Raw genomic sequence first — 24534 nt, 5'->3', positions numbered from 1 at the left:
GGTTCAGGAACTTGACTCTTACCACTGAGATTTTTGACTTACCATACCAAGGTCCGCTCTTCACTTGGTCAAATAAACAGGTCAGCAATCCGATTGCTAAAAAGCTGGATCGCGTCTTGGTTAATGCCTCCTGGCTACTCTCCTTCCCTCGGAGCCATGCTACCTTCACCCACCCCAACCCGTCAGACCATTGCCCGTGCCTTTTAACCCTTAAGCCGACCACAAAAACAAGTCCTAAACCTTTCAAAGTGTTCAATTTCATTCTGGACCACCCGACCTTCATTCCAACCATTCAATCCTCATGGCAAATGGCGGGACATCGGGCTTCTACGCTATCGGAGTTTCATCTCAAACTAAGGAAGCAAAAAATTCCTATCAAAACTCTTTGCAAAAACAATTATTGTGGTATCCAAAAACAGGTGGCCGATTCACATAACTTGTTGTCTCTTGCGCAGGATAACGCTCTTAGGAATCCTTGTGCAGCAACCTTCACTGAAGAACACCAATGCTTCACCCGCTGGACTCACCTAAAGGAGATAGAAGAGAAATTTCTTAAACAAAGGTCGCGTATTCACTGGCTCAGGACAGGGGATCAGAACTCTCGTTTCTTCTTCAGATCTATGCTGATTAGAAATTCCAAAAACACGATTCGTCATTTGGTTTCCTCGGATGGCCAACGAATTACTGACCCTGATCGCATAGCGGGCCTAGCTGTCGACTACTTCAAGTCAATATTTGGCTGTCCCAGATCTCCACGTCACCTCTCCTATCATATTGCTGCCATTGAGGGGTTTATAGGCAGAGCTCCTCCAAGTGTCTTGCAGGCGGCTTCAATTCCTTTCACAGCAGCTGAAATTAAGGCAGTCCTACAATCTATGCCTTCAAACAAAACCCCGGGACCTGACGGGTTTACGGCTGAGTTTTTTCTGAAGGCATGGGATACATTAGGTACGGAATTCACGACCGTAATTCAGAATTTCTTCAGATCTGCATACCTTCCTAGAGCAGTCAATGCAACGTCGCTGGTTTTGGTCCCGAAGATCCCGGGTGCAGAAAAGTTATCAGACTATAGACCTATCTCTTGCTGCAACACCATTTATAAGGTGATCACTAAACTTATTGTATCGAGGCTAAAACCGATAGTCGAAGCGGTAACCCCGCCGAATCAGGCAGCTTTCATCCGTGGGCGTAGCATTACCGAGAGTTGCTTACTAGCAGCCGAAATCCTGAAGGGGTACAAAAGGAGAGGCATCTCTAGGAGAATTGCACTTAAGCTCGATATTGCCAAAGCATTTGATTCAGTTGAGTGGGATTTCTTGTTGTCAGTTCTTCGACTGATAGGAGTGCCAGACTACCTGATGAAACCTATAGAGGCATGTATAACATCACCTTTCTTTTCGGTCACTGTCAATGGAGGATTGTTCGGTTTCTTCCAAGGTACTAGAGGATTACGCCAAGGCTGTCCTCTTTCTCCTTATTTGTTCATTATGGCGATGTCGGTTCTATCGAACATGCTAGACCGCGCAGCAGAAGGCAACCGCCTGGGTTATCACCCAGGTTGTCGACGACCAGCCATCACCCACCTGGCCTTCGCTGATGACTTATTGGTTTTTACGGACGGCTCGGACACCTCGATGCAAACTTTGTCACTAATTCTCCAGCAATTCGGTGAACTCTCGGGACTCAGCATCAATAAAGCCAAATCAAGCCTCTATGCTGGGGGATGCAGCCAGCAAGAGCTGGAAGGTATGGTGCGAATTATAGGGATTGAATCTGCAGATCTTCCATTCCGTTATTTGGGTCTACCTTTGTCTTCAAGAAAGCTATCCTCCACAGACTATCAACCACTAATAGCCAAGATCCGATCCCGGATTGAATCTTGGACAGCCAAGTCTCTCTCTTTTGCGGGCAGGTTACAATTACTCAGGTCAGTCATTTCGGGGATCCTAGGTTTTTGGTGCAGCGCCTTTATCCTACCGAAGACTATTATTCGACAGGTTAACTCGCTTTGTTCGGCCTACTTGTGGAAGGGCAAATCTGATCCGTCCAAGGGAGCCAGAGTAGCCTGGGATTCGGTGACACTGCCAAAAGGACAGGGAGGGCTAGGACTTCGGAACCTAGCCCTCTGGAATGATATTGCTGCACTGAAGCTCATATGGTGTTTATTTTTCAGGGCTGGCTCCCTTTGGGTTGGCTGGATTAGATGCAAATATCTCGCCAGATCCTCATTCTGGTCAGTCACAATTAAGTCAACTCAATCCTGGACTTTCAGGCGTCTCCTCAAGCTAAGAGGCTGGGCAGCAGGGTTTTTCCGCGTAATTGTTGGAAATGGTCAGCGAACCAGCTTCTGGTTCGATCCGTGGACACCGCCCCTTAGTCGATCTGTTGGGTAGAGGAGGTCCTGTACAACTCGGCATCCATCTGCAGGCAACAGTCGCAGAAGCCACAAGATTGTGCGTTGGACTGCTTGTTCCATTTGGCAGATTTGTACTTATCTTCTTTGGCGGGAGAGAAACCAGAGATTGCATACGCAGAGATTTCGGGGTCCTCAACAGCTTATTGATGAGGTGGACCGTTCCTTCCGTACCAGAATAGCGGCACTGAGGACTGCATCACCCGAATGGGCAAGTAGAAGTATCCAATTCTGGTTTTTAACTATGAGATAAGATTAATCTCCCCTTTTCCGTCTCGTAGGTGACTAACGCGGTGGTCTGTAATTTGTTATTTTGACTCTTGCTAAAGCAAGTATCACTATGTACCATGTCTCAATTTAATACAAAATGCCTTTTATCAAAAAAAAAAATAGTTAAATGAAATTAGGTCAGACTATTTTAGTTTGGGTGTATTAAAATAAATCAAATAATATATGATATGTATAAAAATTATTAAATAATATAAATTTTTTAAAATAATGTTAATCCAATATAAAAATAATAAAAATAAATTCAAACAAAACAAATCTCTTTTAAAAAATAAATATTTTATTTTATAAAAAATAGTTATAAATAAAAAAGAAATTAAAATCGAATATATGTAATTTTTATAAAATCCAAAAAATGCAAAAGTAGGGGGAACTAGGGGTGGGCACGGGTCGGGTACCCCCGTTTTTTAAGAAACCCGATCTCGGTCTCATCATCACGGGTTTTACGAAAAAATTATCTCATTCTTGGCTTCATGAGATCCGGGTACCCCTAACCCGGGTTCAATGAGATTCTCAGTCTCGTACTCACGGATACCCGGATCTCATAAATAAATAATTCAAATATTCTATAATTTATAAAATTCAATAAAAATAACTTAAACAACATTCAAAACTCGATTTTATAAATTATAAATTCGATTTCATAAATTAGAAAGATTGAGAATATAGAAAATAATTAAATAAAATAAAAATATTTTAATAAATAATAAAATACCTTATATAAATATTATAAATATAAAGATATTTTAATTTTTAATTAATATATCGGGTATCCGGGGTACCCGTTATGAGTTAATCGAAATCCGAACCCGGACCCGGGGGTCAAAAACTCGGCCTCGTTAAACCCGGTCTCATCATCGTTAATATCCGGATACCCTTTCTCCGGGTACTTGTTAAACCGGGTACGCCCAAACCCTCGGATTACGGGTTGAAACGCCCATCCCTAGGGGGAACTCTTTTGTAGATAGGGATTTGATTAAACCAAATGTTTGAAACCTAACAGATCGTGGGCGAATGGTCAAGTTTGGGGTAGGAGGTAACTCCATTTTGAGGTTGAGTGTTCGATTTCTAGATGGTGGGGAGGGAGTTAATTTCTGAGTTTATATGATCCATATACAAAGACTGTTCTCGGAACGAAGGTTTACCTAGTTAGCACGTACGAAAGGTAGTAGTTAGAGGTGCTCCGTTATTAAAAAAAAAAAAAGGTGTTTGAAGGAATCAATGAGCAGTAACGTCGTCATCTATCAAACTATAAATAGAAAACTATTTCAAATCCCTATGTCCGAAATACATTCATTTTCAGTCGTAAGATTCCTGTGAGGACAAAAAAAAACTCATTTTCATTATCCAAACAAAAAAAATGAAAAATGAAAAATTAAAAAAAAACTCCAAAAAAATTACGGAAGTGCCATCTTCGTCTTAATGAAGTTGTTTCCGGATTTTTTTTTTTTTTTTTTGCAAGGTTAGTATTGTAAATATATGTAACGGGCCAAGTGTTTAGTACAGATACTGAAAGACGGTCCAGTTTTGTATTGGGCCAATGTTTCACCAATTGGGCTTTAAACCCAATTTGTATTTATTTAGCAAAACCTCTAGAGCCCATGGACCGTCACAATCGGAGCCCAAACTCCAATCCATGGAGAGTCAGAATCACGTATAGATACATAGAGTTGTATCAAACTACATCAATACATGAAATTATAAAATATATTAACTCAGTATACGAGTTTATTCCCGAATACCATGCAAAAATACGAGCTTTTGAAATATTCCCAAATTCTTGTTGGACCGTCAACAGAGGAAAGAAACAAACATTGGAATGAAAATTGATGTCAACACTATGTCAAGTTACATACAATATCACATCATCAGCCGTAAAAAACATTGCAAGAAACCCACATATATATACACATATACATACACATATGCGAATTTTCGAGGTTATCCTTAAAAAAAAATACATCTCTCGATCACGAGACCATGACTCAAAGAGGAATATAGACAATGCTATATATGTAATTCTAATTTTTGTTCTTTGCCTAATTATACATCACAAATTACTTTATAGAAAATGACATATATATATATATATATCGTAAGTAATACTAAAATGCACGTAAAATAAATTTGGACCGCATACAAAGTATGTGTAGCGATGTTTGAAATAATGGACCATTTTGCATTAGAGAAAAACAGGAAACGGATTCGGATTCGTTGATTGGGAACGAAGACAATGAACTCATCCTTGCATTTGATGTCACCATTCGAACAAATATCTATCCATGTCTCATCCACCAAAAGAAAATCGGAAAACTATTATGGAATATTACGAATGCAATATAAAAACCTTTCAAGTGTTCAGCCAATATGAATTCCATAGCAGATGAGGGAAATATAACATAATACATACAAAACGTATATATATAATCATATATGTATCTTTATCTTTTGCTTTTTTTTTTGGGATTTATTGTTGTTTTTTTTTAATATAAATTTTGAACATTTTTTCTTCAAATTTTCAAAAAGTTTAGAGTCACTTTGTGAAATGTTTTTTCTTTGTTACTCAAATGTACACTGATATTTGGAATTGCGATGGGTGTAAAATACGCAAATATTATAGATGATGTACAAAAACCAAATCATTGAATTAGATAATATTTTGCATACCTAATATTTTTCTTTACCGAATGATAGGGCGAAATAATGATTTTTTTTTCCAAAAAAAAAACAATATTTTTATTCAATGAAAGAAAAAAGCAAATGTTATATTGAAATCTAAAATTTAATAATTTAAAATAAAAAATAATTAGGATAGAAAATAATCGAAATATTTTATGACAAAATTAATATATCTTATATAATACGAGGATTTAACATTTACGATAGTTATTAAATGTTTTGTGGTCAGCAAATAACCAGCAATTATTTTTATTTTTTTAATATAAAAAAATAATTTATTTTGGATTTATAATTTTTGGGTTATGGGAAAAAATAAAATTAGTAAATAGTATTGTTGTTTTTTTTTCCCAATAAAAATATATCGATGAAAAGGTCCACATCTCTCAGCCCATCCAATTTGGTCAACGATTACAAAAGTCAACCATGAGGATCAACACGAGACAACGAATCCTGCAACTTGCATTGCTACCGACCACAACTGTTCAGGTAAATGTCTCATACTATATTGCTCTCGTGAATGCATTCTTTTTATAATGAAAAATAAAAATAATATTTTTATATGCATATGATATCAATTCAACCATAGTAGATGGTTATCGACCACATGATCACACAAAACATTTTATCAATGCAGTTTTGGCATCTGAACGTGACACTATGCACTCCAAAATTAAACAAATTCAAAATTGAAAAACAGAATATTAAACATGTAAACAAATTATAATAACAATATAGAAAATTAAATTGAATTAAAATGTGTTAAAAAAAAAAGAGATACAATGTTGCAACAATCAATGAGATAATCTTATTCTCAAGATGATAGTTTGCATGGACAGGTGGTGGAACAAATATGAGTTACAACACAAATACGTAACACTCATATTCGTTCCACTTCCTGTTGAAGCAAGCTAATTTTCTTGATAAGATTATATACTTCCCATATACAAAAAGCAACATACATATACATACATATACGTATATGCATGTGTATGTGTATGTGCTTTGTACGTATATGTGTATGGATACATGTTGCAATCAACATTATTATAAATGTACATGTTTAAACCGGTTAACCTTGAAAAACCAGTAGTTATTTTACCAGCAAAATTAGGTACGGCATTGATAGCTTATCACATGATGATGCGTGCTTATGAAAGTGATTGATAAAAAACAAAATGTATCAAATTATATATATATATATACGAATAAAAAACGGGATTACTTATTTTTATTTTATTTTGCTTAAATGCCAAGCAACTTTCCTATCGTCTTCGTCTTCCATTAACTCTAGTTTCCATCACGTTTATCTGAAAAGTTTATAAGATCTGATTCTACGAGAATAAAAATATCAATGGAATATATTCTAACAAATTACTCGAATCAAATATTATAAAATTCAAATACTATTTGTTTTCCACATTATTAATTTACTTTATTATGACCTACAGTATATATATATATATATATGTGTGTGTGTGTGTGGAATTATATAATAACTCATAAGGCTATTATCTCCAATGATATATTTATATATGCTTAGTATTATATGCATATATATATACTTAATGTTCTGATAATATTATATGTTCTCTTACAAAAGGTGACAAATTTTAATGTGTACAAAACTATAATACATCGAAATTTTCAAAATTGGCTTTACAGATATATCATAAAAAGAAACTAAGCAAAACCGGTGTTATTCTTTCAATAAAATAAATGATATACGGTTTTCATAGAAATTTCTATTTCTTATTTTTTAAATGCGGAAAATCCAAATCAAATTCATTGGAGGAAATCGTCGGTATATGGAATGGGATAATCTTTCGCCTAAACTTCGGGTATATACATGTACATACATACATACATATATATATTTATACATGTTCTTGCAATAGCGAAAAAGGTAATAACCAGCTAGCAAAGTCCCACAGAATTGCATCTGCTTATCATGTGGGTCGAATAATTTCAATATCCAAATTAATGGTTATTCATTATTGCCCCGAAAATAATGCTAATATCCTGATGCGGGGCCCGGCCTTATCCAACGGTCCATATAGGCTCTCAGTCTGATCTCTGCGTAGTCGCCACGTCAGACGAGAAAGATGCTATCTCTGTCTTCCTCTTTTAATTCAAGGAGATAGGTACGGTCGATGCACGTTAAGTAGGTCCCACAAGGGAGCAGACCTAATCGACTCACTGATGAGAAACTATCTCCTGCTTCTCATCCCACGGGTACAGTTGTGTAGCCACTGAGAGATCGCCACGTAGTGCTTACTCGGATTCAAGCCTACACGTAAGCAGATTTGTTTCGTAAACATTTGTTCCGTACTGAGTACATGTTACGGGGCGTGACCAAACCAGGGGTGTTGTGGTCATTTCTTCACTCTAACGCTTCGTCTTCTTCTTCTTCTTCTTCTTCTTCTTCTTCATCCTTCGTTTTCCTTTGTTCTATATGACCCAGAAAGAAAACAAGACACAAAAGGGGAGGAAAATTGGTTATTTTCCCGAGAAAATCCGAAGGTTTTGTTTCTCGGAGTGATGAGACCGAAACAGACGACTCGGACCGGTATTCGGATCCTCTGCAAACCCGTCCACCACTCTCTTCTCCATCTCCGAGCTGTCTTCTTATTCGTTCCGACTTAAATAGCTTCTCAGAGTAAATTCCTTCCGTGAAAGTTCCATACTTTTTCTGAATCAATCGAAACCCAGAAGAGGAAGAGAGAAAATTTCATTATTTCTATCTGTTTGTCTTTTGTTTCTGTTCTGAATGTCGTTGTCTCCGTCCATATTATCCGTCTTGTCGGAAGATCTTCTCGTTCGGGTCTACGGGTTTCTCGACCCGACTGGTCGGAAAGCGTGGCGACTCGTCTGCAGAGACTTCCTCCGGATCGACTCGCTGAGTCGGACCTCGATCCGAGTCCTCCGGATCGAGCTCTTCACTGCTCTCCTCCTCAGGTACCCAAACCTCTCCTCCGTCGACCTGTCGGTATGCCCGAGAGTAGACGACAGCGTCGTTCTGCGTCTGGCTCTAAACGGCCCGGCCTTGAGGTCGCTGAACCTGAGCCGAGCTACGGGTGTCGGAGCGAGGGGCATGGAAACGGTGGCGCGTGCGTGCCAAGCTCTAGAGCGCGTGGACGTGTCTCATTGCTGGAGATTCGGCGACTGGGAGGCGGCGGCGCTGTCGGTAGCGGCGGGGCTGAGGGAGCTGAGGATGGACAAGTGCTTGGGTCTAAGCGATGTCGGATTGGTCAGGATCGCCGTCGGATGCAGTAAGCTGGAGAAGATTAGCTTGAAGTGGTGCATGGAGATTTCCGATCTGGGAATCGATCTTCTCTGTAAGAAATGCAGAGACTTGAAGTCTCTCGATGTGTCTTATCTCAAGGTTTGTCTGAAAATTTTCTCTCCTTTACGGTTTCGTCTCTGTTTCGCTACTCTGCTTAGGTTACTAAGAAAATCTGGGTTTTTTCCCCATGAATCTGGAAATAGATTAATGGTAGGGTTAGGATTAGGATTAGGATTGAATATCCCGAATTTAGTATCTCACAAAGTTTTCAAGTCTAGTTTGTGTTCATGTACGTAGCTTAATTCGTTGGTCAAATGTAAAGATTAACATCTGATAATCTCGATTCTGTTTCTTTTCAGATTACGAATGATTCAATTTGCTCCATTTCTTCGCTGCCTAAGCTCGAGGTTTTGTTAATGGTGTGCTGCCCTTTGATCACTGATGCTGGTTTACAGTTTCTGGAGAATGGCTCTCCTTCATTACAGGTATCACCTTATCTTCAGTACCATTTATGAGATTCGTTTTAGATTCTTCTGTCTTTGGTTTTTGATTTCGCAAACGCGTAAGAACCATGAACAGGAGATCGACGTAACGAGGTGCGAGCGTTTGAGTCTGTCCGGATTGATATCTGTACTCAAAGGCCACCCTGATCTTCGACAGTTTAGGGCCGGCCATACTGTATCCGTAAGTACGAAATGATCCTCGCCTTTTCGTATGATAAACCAACTGTAATTTCTCTGAAGATTGATATTCTATTTCCCAGGAAATCTCCACGAGCTTCCTGCCGTATATCAGAGCCATGAAAAACCTCGAGACAATCATCATCGACGGAGCTTGTATCTCTGATTCGTTTCTCAGGAAACTAAGCTCTAACTGCAGGTTCTTAACCGAGATTGGACTGAGCAAATGCATCGACATGACTGATATGGGCGTGATGGCGCTTGTGAGAGGCTGCGTAAACCTGAGAACTCTTAATATGTCGTGCTGTGGATCCATCACAGACCTGGCATTATCCGCTGTGGTCGAATCTTGCCAGTATCTACAGATTCTGAAGCTAGAGTCTTGTAATATGATCACCGAGAAAGGTCTCCGTGGGATTGGCCATTGTTCTAAGCTTCTCCAGGAGCTTGATCTCACCGATTGCTGTGGCATAAACGACAGAGGCCTAGAATATATCTCTCGGTGTTCAAATCTGTTGAGATTGAAACTCGGGCTTTGCACAAATGTCTCGGACAAAGGGCTCTTCCATATCGGGTCTAACTGTACGAAGCTTCTAGAACTTGATCTGTACCGGTAAATTTCCAGCACGGATTCTTACTGTTTCCTAGTAGATACTAAATATGCAGATTTCGACGTCTCTTTCTAACCGATTCTCTGCTATTTTCTGATTTCTATGCAGGTGTTCTGGTATCGGAGATGAGGGTTTAGCTGCTTTATCCCGTGGTTGCAAGAGCTTAAACCGGCTCAATCTATCGTACTGCGACGAGCTTACTGACACCGGAGTGGAACACATCGGCCAACTTGAGCAGCTCGGTCATTTAGAACTTCGAGGAATCAAGAAGATAACCGGAACTGGTTTAGCCACCATCTCATTGGGATGCAAGAAACTGGTTTACCTGGACTTAAAGCTGTGCGAGAAGATCGATGACTCGGGCTTCTGGGCACTCGCTTACTTCTCCAGAAACCTACGACAGGTAAAAAAAAACCCGTAGGTTATGACCTTTGTACTTGGCTTGTCCTAAACCCGAAATCTTGAAACAACGACCAAATGGTTATGTTTTGGCAGATAAACTTGAGTTACTGTTCGGTTTCGGACACGGCCCTATGCATGGTGATGAGCAACCTGACTCGGCTACAGGACATGGACCTGGTGCACCTGAGCAATGCCACCGTGGAAGGGTTCGAGCTCGGGCTTAGAGCCTGCTGCACTCGCCTCAAGAAGCTCAAGCTTCTAGCCCCTCTCCGTTTCTTGCTCTCATCCGAGTTGCTCGAGAGGCTCCACGCCCGTGGCTGCCGCATCAGATGGGCTTGACCCGTGACATCGTAAACCTTCACCATCAAGAAGAGTTTAAAGGCGTCTACTTTCGGTTATTTTGGTCAGTTCACTAAATCAACACACAAAGTTTATATCTTTTCTGTGAGCTTGGTTGGAATCTGTGGTCGCTGATAAACTTGCATCTCGCTTAGTTCGAATCTTCATGGGTTTTCTTTTACCTTAGTTGCAAAATCTATAGTTTTTCATCAGGTTGGTTGGAATCTACATCGGTTATTTACATAACCGATGTAAAATCAGATTAACCGGTTAACTATCGGGTCGGGGGTGGTTTAAGGTTGTCTGTAACCAGAAGTAGAATCCTAAATCCAGAGATTGACGAAGCTTTGGTCGAAGGGAGAAAGCATAACTTTGCCTTGAGAAAAGAGTAACAGAATAAGACAAAAAAGAAATGTGAATATGTTCACAAAGTTCCGAAAGAGGCAAAGAACATTACTTTAACAGCAATCAATGCTCGAACCTCACCAAACTGTATATATGAACTGCACATTCCTTCGATCTTTTCTTCCAGAGAAAACCGAAACCCATCACCCGAAAATGGGCATTGTTTATTTTCTCGTCGTCCTTCTCTTTTGGCCATCTCTACTGGCTTCGTTTCCCGACACGACAGTCTTTAACACCCATGAAGATGGGAACTTTCGGTCTTTAGTCGAACAAGCTTGCAAAGATATCGACGCCCATGACTCGTGCATCTCGAATATTCAAACCCATATTGAGAAATCAGGTCGCGGACGCAACCCTCGTTCGGTTTTGACCGCAGCGATCAAGGCGGCCCACGACGAGGCCAAGCATGCCGTGGAAGGGATCCCGACGTTTACGACGTTATCCATCAGTTTCCGTGAACAAGTCGCCATAGATGACTGTAAGGAGCTTCTGGACTTCTCGGTGACGGAGCTGGCTTGGTCGATGGCCGAGATGAGCAAAATCCGGCAAGGAAAAAGCGGTCCTGACTCGGGAGGTAACCTAAAGGCCTGGCTCAGTGCCGCGCTGAGTAACCAAGATACTTGTCTCGAAGGGTTCGAAGGGACAGACAGAAAGTTAGAGACTTTACTCAGAGGGAGCTTAAGACAAGTCACTCAGCTCATAAGCAATGTCTTGGAGTTGTACACGCAGCTCAATAGCCTGCCCTTCAAGCCATCTCGGAACGAGACGCTGCAGAATTACAAAAACACCCCTGCCGCAGCACCCGAGTGGCTCAGCGAGTTGGACGAGAGCCTGGTACAGGCCGATCCACGTGGGATGAACATGAATGCAGTGGTGGCGCAAGACGGGAGCGGGAAATACAGGACGATCACGGAGGCGATCGACGAGGCTCCGAACCATAGCAACACAAGGTACGTTATATACGTGAAGAAGGGTGTGTATAAAGAGAATATCGATATGAAGAAGAAGAAAACGAATATTATGATGGTCGGCGACGGAATTGGACAGACTATCATCACCGGTGACCGGAATTTCTTGCAGGGCCTTACCACTTTCCGGACAGCTACCGTCGGTTAGTACAAACAATCTTTTCTTTTTTTGTTAATGTCATGTCTGAAAAATTAACCGGAAGATCAGAAAAGCACATATGCTTTCTGTAAATTGCAGAAAATCAAAGCTTCTACAGTGTTTTTTAATCTATCCATTTCTTGTTCTAAAAGTGTATTGATATATTCTTTTTTCCTTCTTGATTAGCGGTTTCTGGAAAAGGGTTCATAGCGAGGGACATAACATTCAGGAACATGGCCGGACCGAAGAACCACCAGGCCGTGGCCCTGAGGGTCGACTCGGACCAGTCGGCCTTCTTCCGATGCAGCATGGAGGGCTACCAGGACACGCTCTACGCCCACTCCTTGCGCCAGTTTTACCGAGAATGTGAAATCTACGGAACCATAGACTTCATATTCGGAAACGGTGCAGCCGTCCTGCAGAACTGCAAAATCTACACTCGGGCCCCGTTGCCGCTCCAGAAGGTAACCATAACCGCGCAGGGCCGGAAAAACCCTAACCAGAACACGGGGTTCGTGATCCAGAACAGTTATGTGTTGGCCACGCAGCCTACTTATCTTGGACGGCCATGGAAATTGTATTCGAGAACTGTGTATATGAGCACTTACATGAGCCAGATGGTTCAGCCGAGGGGCTGGCTCGAGTGGTTCGGTAATTTCGCTCTCGACACCTTATGGTATGGTGAGTATAAGAATTATGGGCCTGGTTCCGCCCAATCAAGCCGAGTTAAATGGGCTGGGTTCCATTTCATGGACAGGCCCGCTGCCGAGTTCTTCACTGTGGGTTCCTTCGTCGATGGCCGGAGATGGCTCCCGGCCACTGGGGTCCGGTTCACGGCCGGCCTAACCAATTAATTTAAACCATGTTTTATATATTGTTGATTCGTGAGCCTCGGATTAGTTGGGCGTTGATGTATATTTGTGATTTGTGTGTATGCGCATTTATATTGAATATAATTAATGTAGTGGCTCCCGACAATATTTTTGGTGATTATATTCCATGATAACCGTTCGTAGCTATAATCGAAATTATTATTATCGATATTACTCCAAGATCTTGATTGGCTAATCACAAACGGGCATTTGGCACGAACAAATTTTGGGTATGGACTGCCACTAACTGATATATGTATATACATTCATGTTTCCCACGGTTGTAATTGTCACTAGTAAATTCAAAATTTATAATTCGGTAGGTCTAGTCCAGTTAATAAATTATGCATAAAAAAACCATGAAATTGTTAATGAATTTAAAATGTTCAATCGTTATGGACTATTAGTCTGTAAAGAAATGCAGGTTATATCTTATTATATATTTATAACCGAATTATAATCTAAAATCTTATAACAGCTTTATAGAATTTTATAAACGTATAAAAACTAAAGAAACTCTACACAAATCACCAATATGATACTTTTCAATTAAAACTTCCAGAAAAAGTACACAATCCATTTTTTGTCAAAAACATAAAAAAGAATTAAATTAAAAATAGTATGAGAATTTTTCTTCGATGAATTTATAACGATTAATTATAACGGTAGTAAATAGATTTCGAAGTATTCGTGGAAATGGGCAAATTCCATATATATAATTTCCTTTACGTAGATCCCTTGAATTAGTCTGTCACAACAATGTCTGAATATAACAAATTAAGAAATGAATAAATGAATAGAAAAATGACTAAAGATATGAGATCCTGATCTGATTTTTTTTTAAATTTATTTAGTTTGCTGTATATTGGGGAATTCTGAAATATCAATTGTTGGTCGCACGATTTACATACATTCATACGATTTTTATTCACATGAAAACAATATTCATAGGTATGCATACATACACATATATATATACACTCATAAACACATTTCGGTCAATCAAATTGAGATTACGAAATCAGTGACAGATAGAATCTAAAAGAGCCATGGCTCAAAAACCATCAATCACAAGCTTCTTCGTCATGATCATTCCTATGTTTCTCTTCTCTGTTCTTACCCATGCCCAACCCACGGTCTTACCAGAAGATCTCTGCAAATCCACGATTCAACAATCGGTTTGCAATTCCATCTTAACCGGAGCAGAACCGGGCCCGGTTACCGGTTTCGCTCGAATCGCTCTCGAGAAGTCTCAACAAGTTACCCAAAGGCTTTTAGCCTCCCTTGCCACGTCACCGCCGTCGTCACTTGCCCACGAAGATTGCCAGTTTCTCGCCAGACTGAGCGTCGAGCATCTGACACGTGTCGCCGGTAAAATCACCGGCGTCGATGTTCTCGGCGTCTCCGAAGTGGACGAGTCGGTCACGCTTCTCAGCGCGGCTCTCTCGAACTATGACACGTGTCACGAGTCAATTTTCGAGGTGCTCGCCGGAAAATCGCCGTCACCGGAGGAGAGCGGAGTTCTCGCCCGCGTTTCCGATGGCGCGAAGGTGATTAGTGTTTGCCTTGCGTTGTTCAGAAAGGCTTGGCCGGCGCCGTCTTCATTGCCGGGGATAAAGCCGCCTGAGAGGCATCTGTTGGAGAAGAAATGGTCGGAAGTTTCGGTGAGGAAGATGTCTGAGCGAGAGAGAATGATCTACGAGAGAGTTATGGTGGTCGGACGAAAACTTCTTCAGGTGATAAACATGGGTCCGAATAGTTTGAGGTTAAAATAAAAGAAAATATAATATTGGAAAAAGAGAATTACAGAATATTTAAATTTTGTTTAAGGGCTGAAATTTTTTTCAAAAATCTCCTAGATAAATTAGTTTTAATAATTTTATTTACAATTGATTGAAAAAAAAATAGAATATACTAGAATACTTTTTTTAAGGTTAAACATTTTAACATTAGAAAAAAAATTAAAACAACCATATATTTTATAAAAGTTTCGAAATTGCAAATTCCACCTTGTATTTTCCGAACAGATTTAATTAAGTCCATCTAATTTCTCTTGCGCTTTTCCCCCAGACAGTCGCCTTTTCCAAACCACGGCACGGCGGCAAAGGTGGCGAAGACGGTGGTGGTGGTGAACCCTAGCGACCCTCCCGCCTTTTCCAACATAACGGCCGCAGTGGCAGCGGCTCCGACCAAGGCCGAATCTACGGACGGATACTACGTAATATATGTCGTGGCCGGAATCTACCAAGAGTACGTGACCATACCAAGCGACAAAACTTACGTCATGATCGTCGGCGACGGCATTGGTAGGACCATCATCACCGGAAACAAAAGCGTCGGCGACAATTCCACCACTTTCGCTTCCGCCACTCTCGGTAACTTCATATATAAGAAATTTCAGTGACGATAATAGTTATAAGTGCAAAAAATCATACAATAGATGTCGTTTATAGTCCAAATGGAAGTGATCGAAATGGTATTTTGGTGGGCATATGATATAAAATGCATGGTATTTTGGTGGATATATGTAATAAGTTTCTATCAGATTCATCCATGAATATTGGCAAACATCGGTTTCGATTGTCGGATATTATAAAATTGATTATCCAGATACGATTTCTAAATAATGCATTCTCCACTCCTAATCTATATGTATATATATCATCAAAATATATAACATTGTCTATATTAATTTTGTATGTATTCAGCGATCAACGGAAAAGGATTTGTGGCGGCTAACATAACGGTGCGAAACACGGCGGGAGCAGCCAAACACCAAGCAGTAGCTGTCCGTACAAGCGCAGACATGTCGGCATTTTTCAGATGCAGCTTCGAGGCTTACCAAGACACGCTCTACGTCCATTCCCTCAGACAGTTCTATAAGGAATGCGAAATATTCGGTACGGTCGATTTCGTATTCGGTAACGCAGCCGCGGTTTTTCAGAGTTGTAACATTTTCCCGAGATTGCCGCTCCAAGGACAATTCAACGCCATTACTGCTCAGGGCAGAACCGACCCGAACCAGAACACGGGGATTTCGATCCAGAATTGTACCATTAAACCGAGTACCGAATTGGTTTCCGGTAATTTCCCGGTTCAGACTTACTTGGGAAGGCCGTGGAAGGAGTATTCGAGGACGGTTTATTTGCAGAATTTCATGGATGGACTCATTGATCCCAAGGGATGGACTGAATGGATGGGTGATTTCGCGTTGAAAACTTTGTATTATGCCGAATTTAAGAATACCGGACCCGGTTCAGATACGACTAACCGGGTTACATGGCCCGGTTATCACGTGATTGTCAACGAAGACGAAGCCGAGTCGTTCACTGTCAGCAAATTCATTGTCGGAGATTCATGGCTGCCAGTAACCGGAGTTCCTTTTTTCGGCGGGCTAATGGCTTAATGTCGAAAAACGAAGAAGAAAAAAGAAAAAAACGATCTTTTACTACCGCTAATGATTTTTAGATAATTTTATGTCTGAATATTTAATTTACGAGAAAATAAGAAAGGGGATTTTCTACGTGTGGTTGTATGTTTCGTTGTTAATGGCGTTGTTTCGGTTTATGATGTTATAATACACTTACTTGACTGTTGCTTAATTATATGACAAAGATTAATTTCTAATTTATTTGGTGGTGAAGCAAAACTGCTGACCGTGGTTTATGGTAAACATGGATATATCACATATTAATTGAGATTTTAATGTTTTACGATCGATTAATATACTAATGCGAATTAGAAATTGCTATGGCCTTTGGTTATTTATGGTTTTAACTTCATATATACACTAGACTATTGAAAGTCATTTTTGGGTCATTTTTGGTGTTTCAATCCCGAAAATTAGTTTAGAAAATAAATTTTTGTTTTTTAGTGACTAATTGTTCATATAATACACGTTAAAATTAAAAAATTATCCCTACTATACACCATATCAAATATATATATATATATAATATATAGATAAAATACAATATTTAATAATGTTAATACAATATCAAATAAAATTTTTATTTTATCAATAATTTAATTTTTTTTATAAAAAGGTAAAACAAAATTTTTTTATATTTATATTTATAATTAATTTTACATAAAACATTACATCTTTCTATTTAAAAAATATTTTTTCATAATGATTAAAATTATTGAAATAATACACGTAATATCAAAAAATTATCTGATAACCTAACGTACCATGCACGGTATATTATATACGTAACATATATTATTCAATACATTTAGTAAAATATCAACTAAAATATTAGTTCTAATAAGAGTTTTAATATCTATTTATAAAAGAATAAAATAATTTTATCTCTTTTATATTTATAATTAGTTTTACATAAAATATTACGTCTTTCCATTTAAAAATATTTTCTCGCAATGATTTGAATTAATGATATAATATACGTAATATTAAGATAACTCATCGTATCGTGCACGGTATATAGTATATGTTATATATTTAACAAATCTAATAAAATATCAAATAAAATATTGATTTTATAAAAAAATTAATATTTATTTATAAAAAATTTAAATAATTTATGTCTTTTATATTTATGATTAGTTTTATCTAAAACATTAGTCTTTTCATTTTAAAAATATTTTTCCACGATTATTTAAATTAGTGATACAATGTATGTACTATTAAAATATTATTTGATAACTTATCATACCATGCATGTTATATAGTATACGAAACATATTTAATAAATTTAGTCAAATATTTATTTTATCAAGAACTTTATAAATTTTTTTGTAAAAAAAATAAAAACTTTTGTTTCATTTATATTTATATATTTAAAATTTTAAATAAAAATATTAGATCCTTCCATTTAAGAAATATTTTTCCGTGACAGTTTAATTAGCCGATATAATATACGTAACATTAGAAAATTATATAATAACCTAACGTACCATGCACGGTATATTTTATACGTAAAATATGATATTTAATAAATTTAATAAAATTAATTCTTTCATAATAAATTAAATTATTCATATATAATTAACAAATTATTTGATAAACTTATATGTCGTGAACTATAGAATATATAAATAAATTATGACATTTGATTTAGTAAAATATCCAATAAAATATTTGTTTTTGTTAAAAAATTAAAATGTCTTTAAAAACATTTAAAAAAAATTTGTTCATTTGTACTTATATTTATATTTTTAAATATTTTTTGGTCATTATCAAAATTTATTTAAATTCCAAATTTCTCTCTCTCTCTCTCTCTCTATATATATATTTAATCCAGCTATAAAAATATTCATATTTATATCATTTTTCTTGTTTTTGTATTTGGTGACAAAAATTTACTCATCTTTCCAATTATTTTTAAAGTTCATGTAATTTTTTTTAAACGCTTTCAAAATCTAAGGGTACAATTTTGTGTAAACATTTTCTAATATATATTGTCATACCAATAAATTTCAGACATAAAAAATATGTATTATTTCGTGGAGAATAATTATACCATCAAATTGGTTTTATATATATATATATATATATATAATGAGAAGATCACGAAAGATTTATAATTTTTAATGCATATAAAATATTGGAAAACATAAGGAAATGCATTACTATGGTTATATTACAATGTTGCAGAAACAAAGCATTAGAAAACCATACCTCTCATGAAAGAGAGAAATGCTTATTTTTGTTTTTTTTATTGCATAAAAAAAAATTACATTCAAAGAGACAGAAACTGCCCCCAAAGCATCCTCTCGAACCTCTCGATGCTTGGAACGAAATCCCTTAGAACATCCTCTTTGCTGACAGCCTTCTGCGACGACGATGACGAGGCGCCCTTTGATGAAACGGGATTTTTCGGAGGGTTATCGCCATTGCTGGCCACAGCATTGTTCGACGGACCGACGTCCTTCGAAGCGGGATTTTTCGGAGGGTTATCGCCATTGCTGGCCACAGAATTCCTCGACGGACCGGCCTTCGAAGCGGGGTTTTTTGGAGGGTTATCGCCATTGCTGGCCACAGAGTTCTTCGACGGACCGGCCTTCGAAGCGGGATTTTTCCGAGGGTTACCGCCATTGCTGGCCACAGGATTCCTCGACGGACCGGCCTTCGAAGCGGGATTTTTTGGAGGGTTATTGCCCTTGCTGGCCCCAGAATTCTTCGGTGGAACGACCTTCGAAGCGGGATTTCTAGGAGAAACATGAGTAGGACTGGGATTAGGAGCAGGAGAAGGGTTAGGAACGAGATCACTCGACGACCCATCATTGTCTGAGGGAGGAACATCATCGGGAGGAATGTTCAAATCCATGCCACGGTGCCTCTTAGAGCCATCGGCGCCCATGGGATTGAATTGATCAGAACGGTCAGAGTCGGAGGCGTTTCGCTTGGGGTTAGGGCGAGCGACCGCAGGAGGATTAGTGCCATTAGGCGGTGGCGAAACATTGATGGATAATCCACCGTTGTTAGAGGGTGTATTGTCAAGAGACCTGTTAATCACCTGGAGATTGAATAAGTAGGACAAACTGTGAGAATTAAGAGATTCGACCTCTTTGTTTTTCTTCAGCTTCTCGTCGTCTTTCTCCCGCTTGTGGGCGTTTTGATGCCCGCCCAGCGCCCTCGTCGTCCGGAACGCTTTGTCGCAGTAGCGGCACATGAAAATCCGAGGCTTGGAGCTGGCCCCTCCCTCCTGCAGCTGCTCTCCATTGGATATCGGGCTAGGGTTTTCAGTCTTGTCCTTTCCCGACAGTGATTGCTCTCCTTGGTTGTGGTTCTCCATCAGGGTACCAACTCTCTCTCTCTCTCTTTCACTGCTTAGACAATTGCTGTCTTTGTGAATTGACATTAAGGAAGATATGCGCTATTTATTGGCTAAATAATTCAATGCTATTAAACTGAATAGAGCAATTATGTTATAAAATCTTCAAGTGAGCCAAATACATTAATATATTTTTCAAGTGATTGGTATATATCTGAATTCGTGAGTGGAGCATTTTAATGTTCTTTTCCTTAAAAGAATCTTTGGTCCTTCCTATTGTGGCTCCTCTCGTTTAGGACATTTTTCAGTGATTACAACAACATTACAACTCAATATTTTTTTTTTATAGATGTTAATTTATTTCGACCTTATCACTTTACATGTTTTACTATCCTATTCTACATCTAAAAAAAGAAAAAGAATAATAACGAATGTCGAGGATTGTTATTAAACCATGAAAATATGTGTATATATGATCGAAAAAGAATTTATTTTATTCATTCATCCATAATAATTTTAATAATTCTTTTTACACGCGTTTTTTAACCTTTTATTCGCGTTATATGATTTCCCTTGGAGAAACGAAAAGATGCCGAGGGCGAAAGAGCAAATTGAAATATCGACCGACCGAGGGGGAATTAAATCAATTGCTCTTTAACTGAATCTCCTTTCAACGGGAAATTTCCTAATCAAATTTTTTTACATTTCCAATTTAGACGCTGAGACAGCATCGCGTTCGCAAAGCACATATAGAAAATGATGTGTCTCTTGGGGAGATTTACATGGAAAGTTGAGGCCTTGACAGTTATTTGTTGCATATAGAGATGATACGTGTATAATTTGTATGTCTATCCAGCTTGCATGATTATCCGAAATCCAACGGCCCACAGAAAATTGTTTTTTTTGCATTGTGGTATATATAATATAACAGTTAATATAAGGTATTTCGATTAAAACATTATATAAAATAGCAAAAAAGTGTTGTCGAGAATTAGAATTTGATGTTGAACCAATCTTGTCCTAAGGACACTTGAGATTTCGGCAAGATCACAACAATGGCATTAGCATCTAACTGTTTGGTTTTGAGGACATATACTTAAAGCTCCCCAAAACTTGCATCTCATGATAAACATATATTTTCTATTATTTATAGTCTGACTCCAACCATCATACGTGCAAACATTTTTTTTATTAGTTTGGAAGTTCACTAAATCTTCGATACAAATATAACTTCCAAAATCCGGAGATCTCTGAATTAAATTGTACATTTCCTTTCCAACCGCTGCTCGAACATTAAACTTGGGATAAATGCAACTCCTACCCTTTTCAATCACCTATATCACTCGCCAATTACATCTTTTTATTTAAAAAATATTTGTTTATGATGATTTGAATTATTGAAGTAATACATGTAATATGAGAGAATTATTAACCTAACGTACCATGCACGGTATGTTATATACGTAGCATACATGCGTGGATTTGGTATCGATGTGGTCATATTTTTTTGATATCGATCGATCTTCGTTCCTTAACATTCATTGAACATAAGATGAAGTTGCTAACTTTCTTACATTAAAATTAAAAGCAAGTAACTTCATACATGAGAGATAAGGGCGTCTCCTACCATTTTCAACCACCTATATCACTCGGCCACCACGAATTGGATACTACGTCTTTTTATTTAAGAAATATTTGCTCATGACGATTTGCATTATTTAAATATGACACGTAATATGAGAGATTTATTAACCTAACGTACCATGCACGGTATGTTATATACGTAGCGTACGTGTGTGGATTTGGTATCGATGTGGTCATATTTTTTGACATCGATCGATCTTCATTCCTTAACATTCATTGAACATAAGATGAAGTTGCTCACTTTCTATACATTAAAAGCAAGTAATTAACTCCATACATGAGATCTGAGATAAGGACATCTTTTATCCTTCTCAACCAGTTATACCACACGACTACCACGAATTTGATACTACGTCTTTTTATTTAAGAAATATTTGTTCATGATGATTTGAATTATTTAAGTAATATATGTAATATAAGAGATTTAATTATTAACCTAACGTACCATGCACGGTATCTTATATACATAGCGTACGTGCATGGATTTGGTATCGATGTTCACCTGTTTTTGATATCATTCAATCTTCATTCCTTAACATTCATTAAAAATAAGATGAAGTTGCTTATTTTCTATACACTTAAAGCATGTAACTTCATGCATGAGATCTGGGACAAGGGCATCTCCTATCATTCTCAACCAGTTATACCACACCGCAACCACGAATTGGATACTACATCTTTTTATTTAAGAAATATTTGTTTGTGATGATTTGAATTATTTACGTAATACATGTAATATGAGAGATTTATATTAACTTAAGTACCATGCACGGTATCTTATATACATAACGTACGTGCGTGGATTTGGTATCGACGTGGTCACATTTTTTTGATATCGATCAATCTTCATTCCTTAACATTCATTAAAAATAAGATGAAGTTGCTCACTTTCTATACACTAAAAGCAAGTAACTTCATACATGAGATTCGGGACAAGAGCATCTTCTATCATTCTCAACCAGTTACATCACTCGGCTACCACGGATTGGATATTACGTCTTTTTATTTAATAAATATTTGTTCATGATGAATCGAATCATTTAAGTAATACATGTAATATGAGAGAGTCATTAACCTAACGTACCATGCACGACATGTTATATACGTAGCGTACGTGCATGGATTTCGTATCGATGTGGTCATATTTTTTTGATATCGATCAATCTTCTTCGTTAACATTCATTGAAAATAAGATAAAATTGCCCACTTTCTATACACTAAAAAGCAAGAAACTTCATACTTGATTTGGAGGGAGCATAGAAAAGAATGTGATACTAATTGGAGGACTGAAGGGGTGCATACACTCGAAAGGGCATGTATTTATTGATGCGTCTATTAGAAGAGACACGATAGTTGAGTGTGTCTTTCTTTGATATTTGTTCGTTCTCCATAAAGAGGGAACTACCTCAAAAGGCTTATCGAGAGAGCATTTAAGTCATGGTTAGGGGTGAGCGTCTCGGTTCTGTCCATTGGAACCCAACTCTATCGAACCAAAAATTTCGATATTTTTTTTCGAATCGTACCATTCAAAATTTCTAAACGGTATATTTTTTTTTATAAAACTGAATTTTACGAAATCGAACTGAACCGAACTTTATAAAATTCTCAAAAAACTGAAATTTTCTTAAAAAATCTAATTTTTTTTAATAAAACCGAAATCGAACCGTACCGAAATCGGAACCGAACCGAATAAAATACGGTATTAATTTGGTACAAATTTTAGAATACCGAATAAACCGTTTCTGAACCGAACCGCTAAGATTCCGAACCGAATCCCGAAAGCCCACCCCTAATCGTGGTATTATGTTTTGGCTCTCTAGTAGTTGGATTCCTAATCACCAACAGAAGACAAACGGAGAATGATGGCGTGATTCCAATCGTGATTAAAAAAATAGATCTGAACGGGTAGGCTTTTGAATTCTGCATTCCTAATTTTTCTTACAGGGACAAAGTTGATTTTGATGTTATAACTTGTAACTTCTCTTGTTTCTAATGTTCATCTCTATCCTTGTCGTATTTTGAAAAGTTTAGCATATTCTTTGTCGAGCATATATATGAGTGTTAGCAAGGACAAGACAGATAAAATGAATGTCCAAATGTATGGGCAAAGTTTTCTTCATTCAGTTAAGCATATGTCTAGCAAGCGGGCTACCAGTTAATAAACTGAATCACATTATCTATAAGTCTGCTCGGGTTATCGATATGAATACAATGACAGATGCTCAACCTTAGTCTCTTCTTCTTGAAAAAAAAACGACAAGATGATACATAACTTCACTCTTGCCGTGCGGTCGAAAGCTCTAAACACAAGTAAAGCTTGTTTTGCCCGAAGAAGAGAGTAAAGGAAGTCGAGATACCCGGCATTTAGAACATGTTTTCCCCTTCTCTTTTACATGTGATTTTGATCAATAAAACAGTTTGATAACTCTCTATATATATTACACATATTGCTCGAGAAAAATAACGATCCCTTTCAAGTCCAAAGATACCAATCTCGACTAATAAGAATGCCATCCGGACCAAACAGCATGTTCTTATAGAAGTGTTTTGGAATTTTGAAACCATGTACCTTGTGAACATGGAAATTGATCGATTTTTTTCCATCTTTGAAGTCCGAAAAATCCGTTTCACTCTCAAAATCTCCATGGTTGCAGTTCAAACTCGTAAGGATACAAGAACTTTAAGAACGTTCGTATATTTCACGAGTGATGCCAAGAATTGGCAGATATTTCCGAAAAGAGATTGATAACATCCGCTCCTCATTCACACACACACAACAAATCTATCTTCAAATTAAGATGAGCATATGTAACTCATGATCCTTGAAAGATGGTTATAGTAAAGCCTAAGCATTATATAGGCAACAAGCCTTGCAAGTTTAGCTTCTTATATAAACTCATAACTGCACCATGATTCTGCCATTTTGATTAAGTTCAGAACACATTGTCTTGCTTAAATATTTATGCCGTTTCTAAAAGCCGTCGTAAATATGGAAAAATATCGTCGATATATCGAGAGTAACATCCGTCCAATGCATTCGTATACAAGGAATATGTTTTGTACGTCGTGTA

General features: G+C 37.8%; 4 protein-coding genes across 5 annotated transcripts; 3 read left to right on the top strand and 1 right to left on the bottom strand.

Moving 5' to 3' along the window:
- Positions 1-7792: 7792 nt before the first annotated feature.
- On the top strand, positions 7793-10876 carry LOC104818734 (F-box/LRR-repeat protein 3). Of its 2 annotated transcripts, none has more exons than XM_010548439.2 (6): positions 7793-8762; positions 9023-9148; positions 9231-9347; positions 9427-9956; positions 10063-10357; positions 10450-10876. In XM_010548439.2, exons 1-6 carry the CDS (start codon positions 8148-8150, stop codon positions 10693-10695), a joined length of 1929 nt encoding a protein of 642 aa, XP_010546741.1. In that variant the 5' UTR covers positions 7793-8147; the 3' UTR covers positions 10696-10876. The 2 variants fall into 2 exon arrangements, with proteins under 2 accessions (XP_010546741.1, XP_010546742.1); XM_010548440.2 differs by having other exon boundaries at positions 7795-8762; positions 9243-9347.
- A 123-nt stretch (positions 10877-10999) lies between these two features.
- Positions 11000-13187, top strand: LOC104818733 (putative pectinesterase/pectinesterase inhibitor 22). Its single transcript, XM_010548438.1, has 2 exons — positions 11000-12211; positions 12394-13187. Exons 1-2 carry the CDS (start codon positions 11167-11169, stop codon positions 13059-13061), a joined length of 1713 nt encoding a protein of 570 aa, XP_010546740.1. The 5' UTR covers positions 11000-11166; the 3' UTR covers positions 13062-13187.
- Positions 13188-14043: 856 nt separating this feature from the next.
- Positions 14044-16485, top strand: LOC104820095 (pectinesterase-like). Its single transcript, XM_010550468.1, has 3 exons — positions 14044-14844; positions 15150-15454; positions 15788-16485. The coding sequence occupies exons 1-3, from the start codon at positions 14129-14131 to the stop codon at positions 16483-16485; spliced, it is 1719 nt and encodes a 572-aa protein (XP_010548770.1). The 5' UTR covers positions 14044-14128.
- A 2299-nt stretch (positions 16486-18784) lies between these two features.
- On the bottom strand, positions 18785-19840 carry LOC104820094 (sporozoite surface protein 2-like). The gene has a single exon (XM_010550467.1). The coding sequence runs from the start codon at positions 19838-19840 to the stop codon at positions 18785-18787; it is 1056 nt and encodes a 351-aa protein (XP_010548769.1).
- Between the last annotated feature and the right edge of the window lie 4694 nt (positions 19841-24534).

This window comes from Tarenaya hassleriana, unplaced genomic scaffold (assembly GCF_000463585.1).
Source record: "Tarenaya hassleriana unplaced genomic scaffold, ASM46358v1 Cleome3, whole genome shotgun sequence".
Classification (NCBI taxonomy): Eukaryota; Viridiplantae; Streptophyta; class Magnoliopsida; order Brassicales; family Cleomaceae; genus Tarenaya; species Tarenaya hassleriana.
This window is presented reverse-complemented; position numbering and strand designations above follow the sequence as displayed.

Excerpts from the sequence above, each read along its gene's own strand:
- LOC104820094 (XM_010550467.1), bottom strand. The coding sequence starts at position 19,840 with ATGGAGAACCACAACCAAGGAGAGCAATCACTGTCGGGAAAGGACAAG.
- LOC104818734 (XM_010548439.2), top strand. The coding sequence starts at position 8,148 with ATGTCGTTGTCTCCGTCCATATTATCCGTCTTGTCGGAAGATCTTCTC. Across the intron at positions 8,763-9,022 it reads TCGATGTGTCTTATCTCAAG|ATTACGAATGATTCAATTTG; the intron begins GTTTGTCTGAAA and ends GTTTCTTTTCAG. Across the intron at positions 9,957-10,062 it reads CTAGAACTTGATCTGTACCG|GTGTTCTGGTATCGGAGATG; the intron begins GTAAATTTCCAG and ends ATTTCTATGCAG.
- LOC104818733 (XM_010548438.1), top strand. The coding sequence starts at position 11,167 with ATGCTCGAACCTCACCAAACTGTATATATGAACTGCACATTCCTTCGA. Across the intron at positions 12,212-12,393 it reads TTTCCGGACAGCTACCGTCG|CGGTTTCTGGAAAAGGGTTC; the intron begins GTTAGTACAAAC and ends CTTCTTGATTAG.
- LOC104820095 (XM_010550468.1), top strand. The coding sequence starts at position 14,129 with ATGGCTCAAAAACCATCAATCACAAGCTTCTTCGTCATGATCATTCCT. Across the intron at positions 14,845-15,149 it reads ATGGGTCCGAATAGTTTGAG|ACAGTCGCCTTTTCCAAACC; the intron begins GTTAAAATAAAA and ends CTTTTCCCCCAG. Across the intron at positions 15,455-15,787 it reads TTTCGCTTCCGCCACTCTCG|CGATCAACGGAAAAGGATTT; the intron begins GTAACTTCATAT and ends GTATGTATTCAG.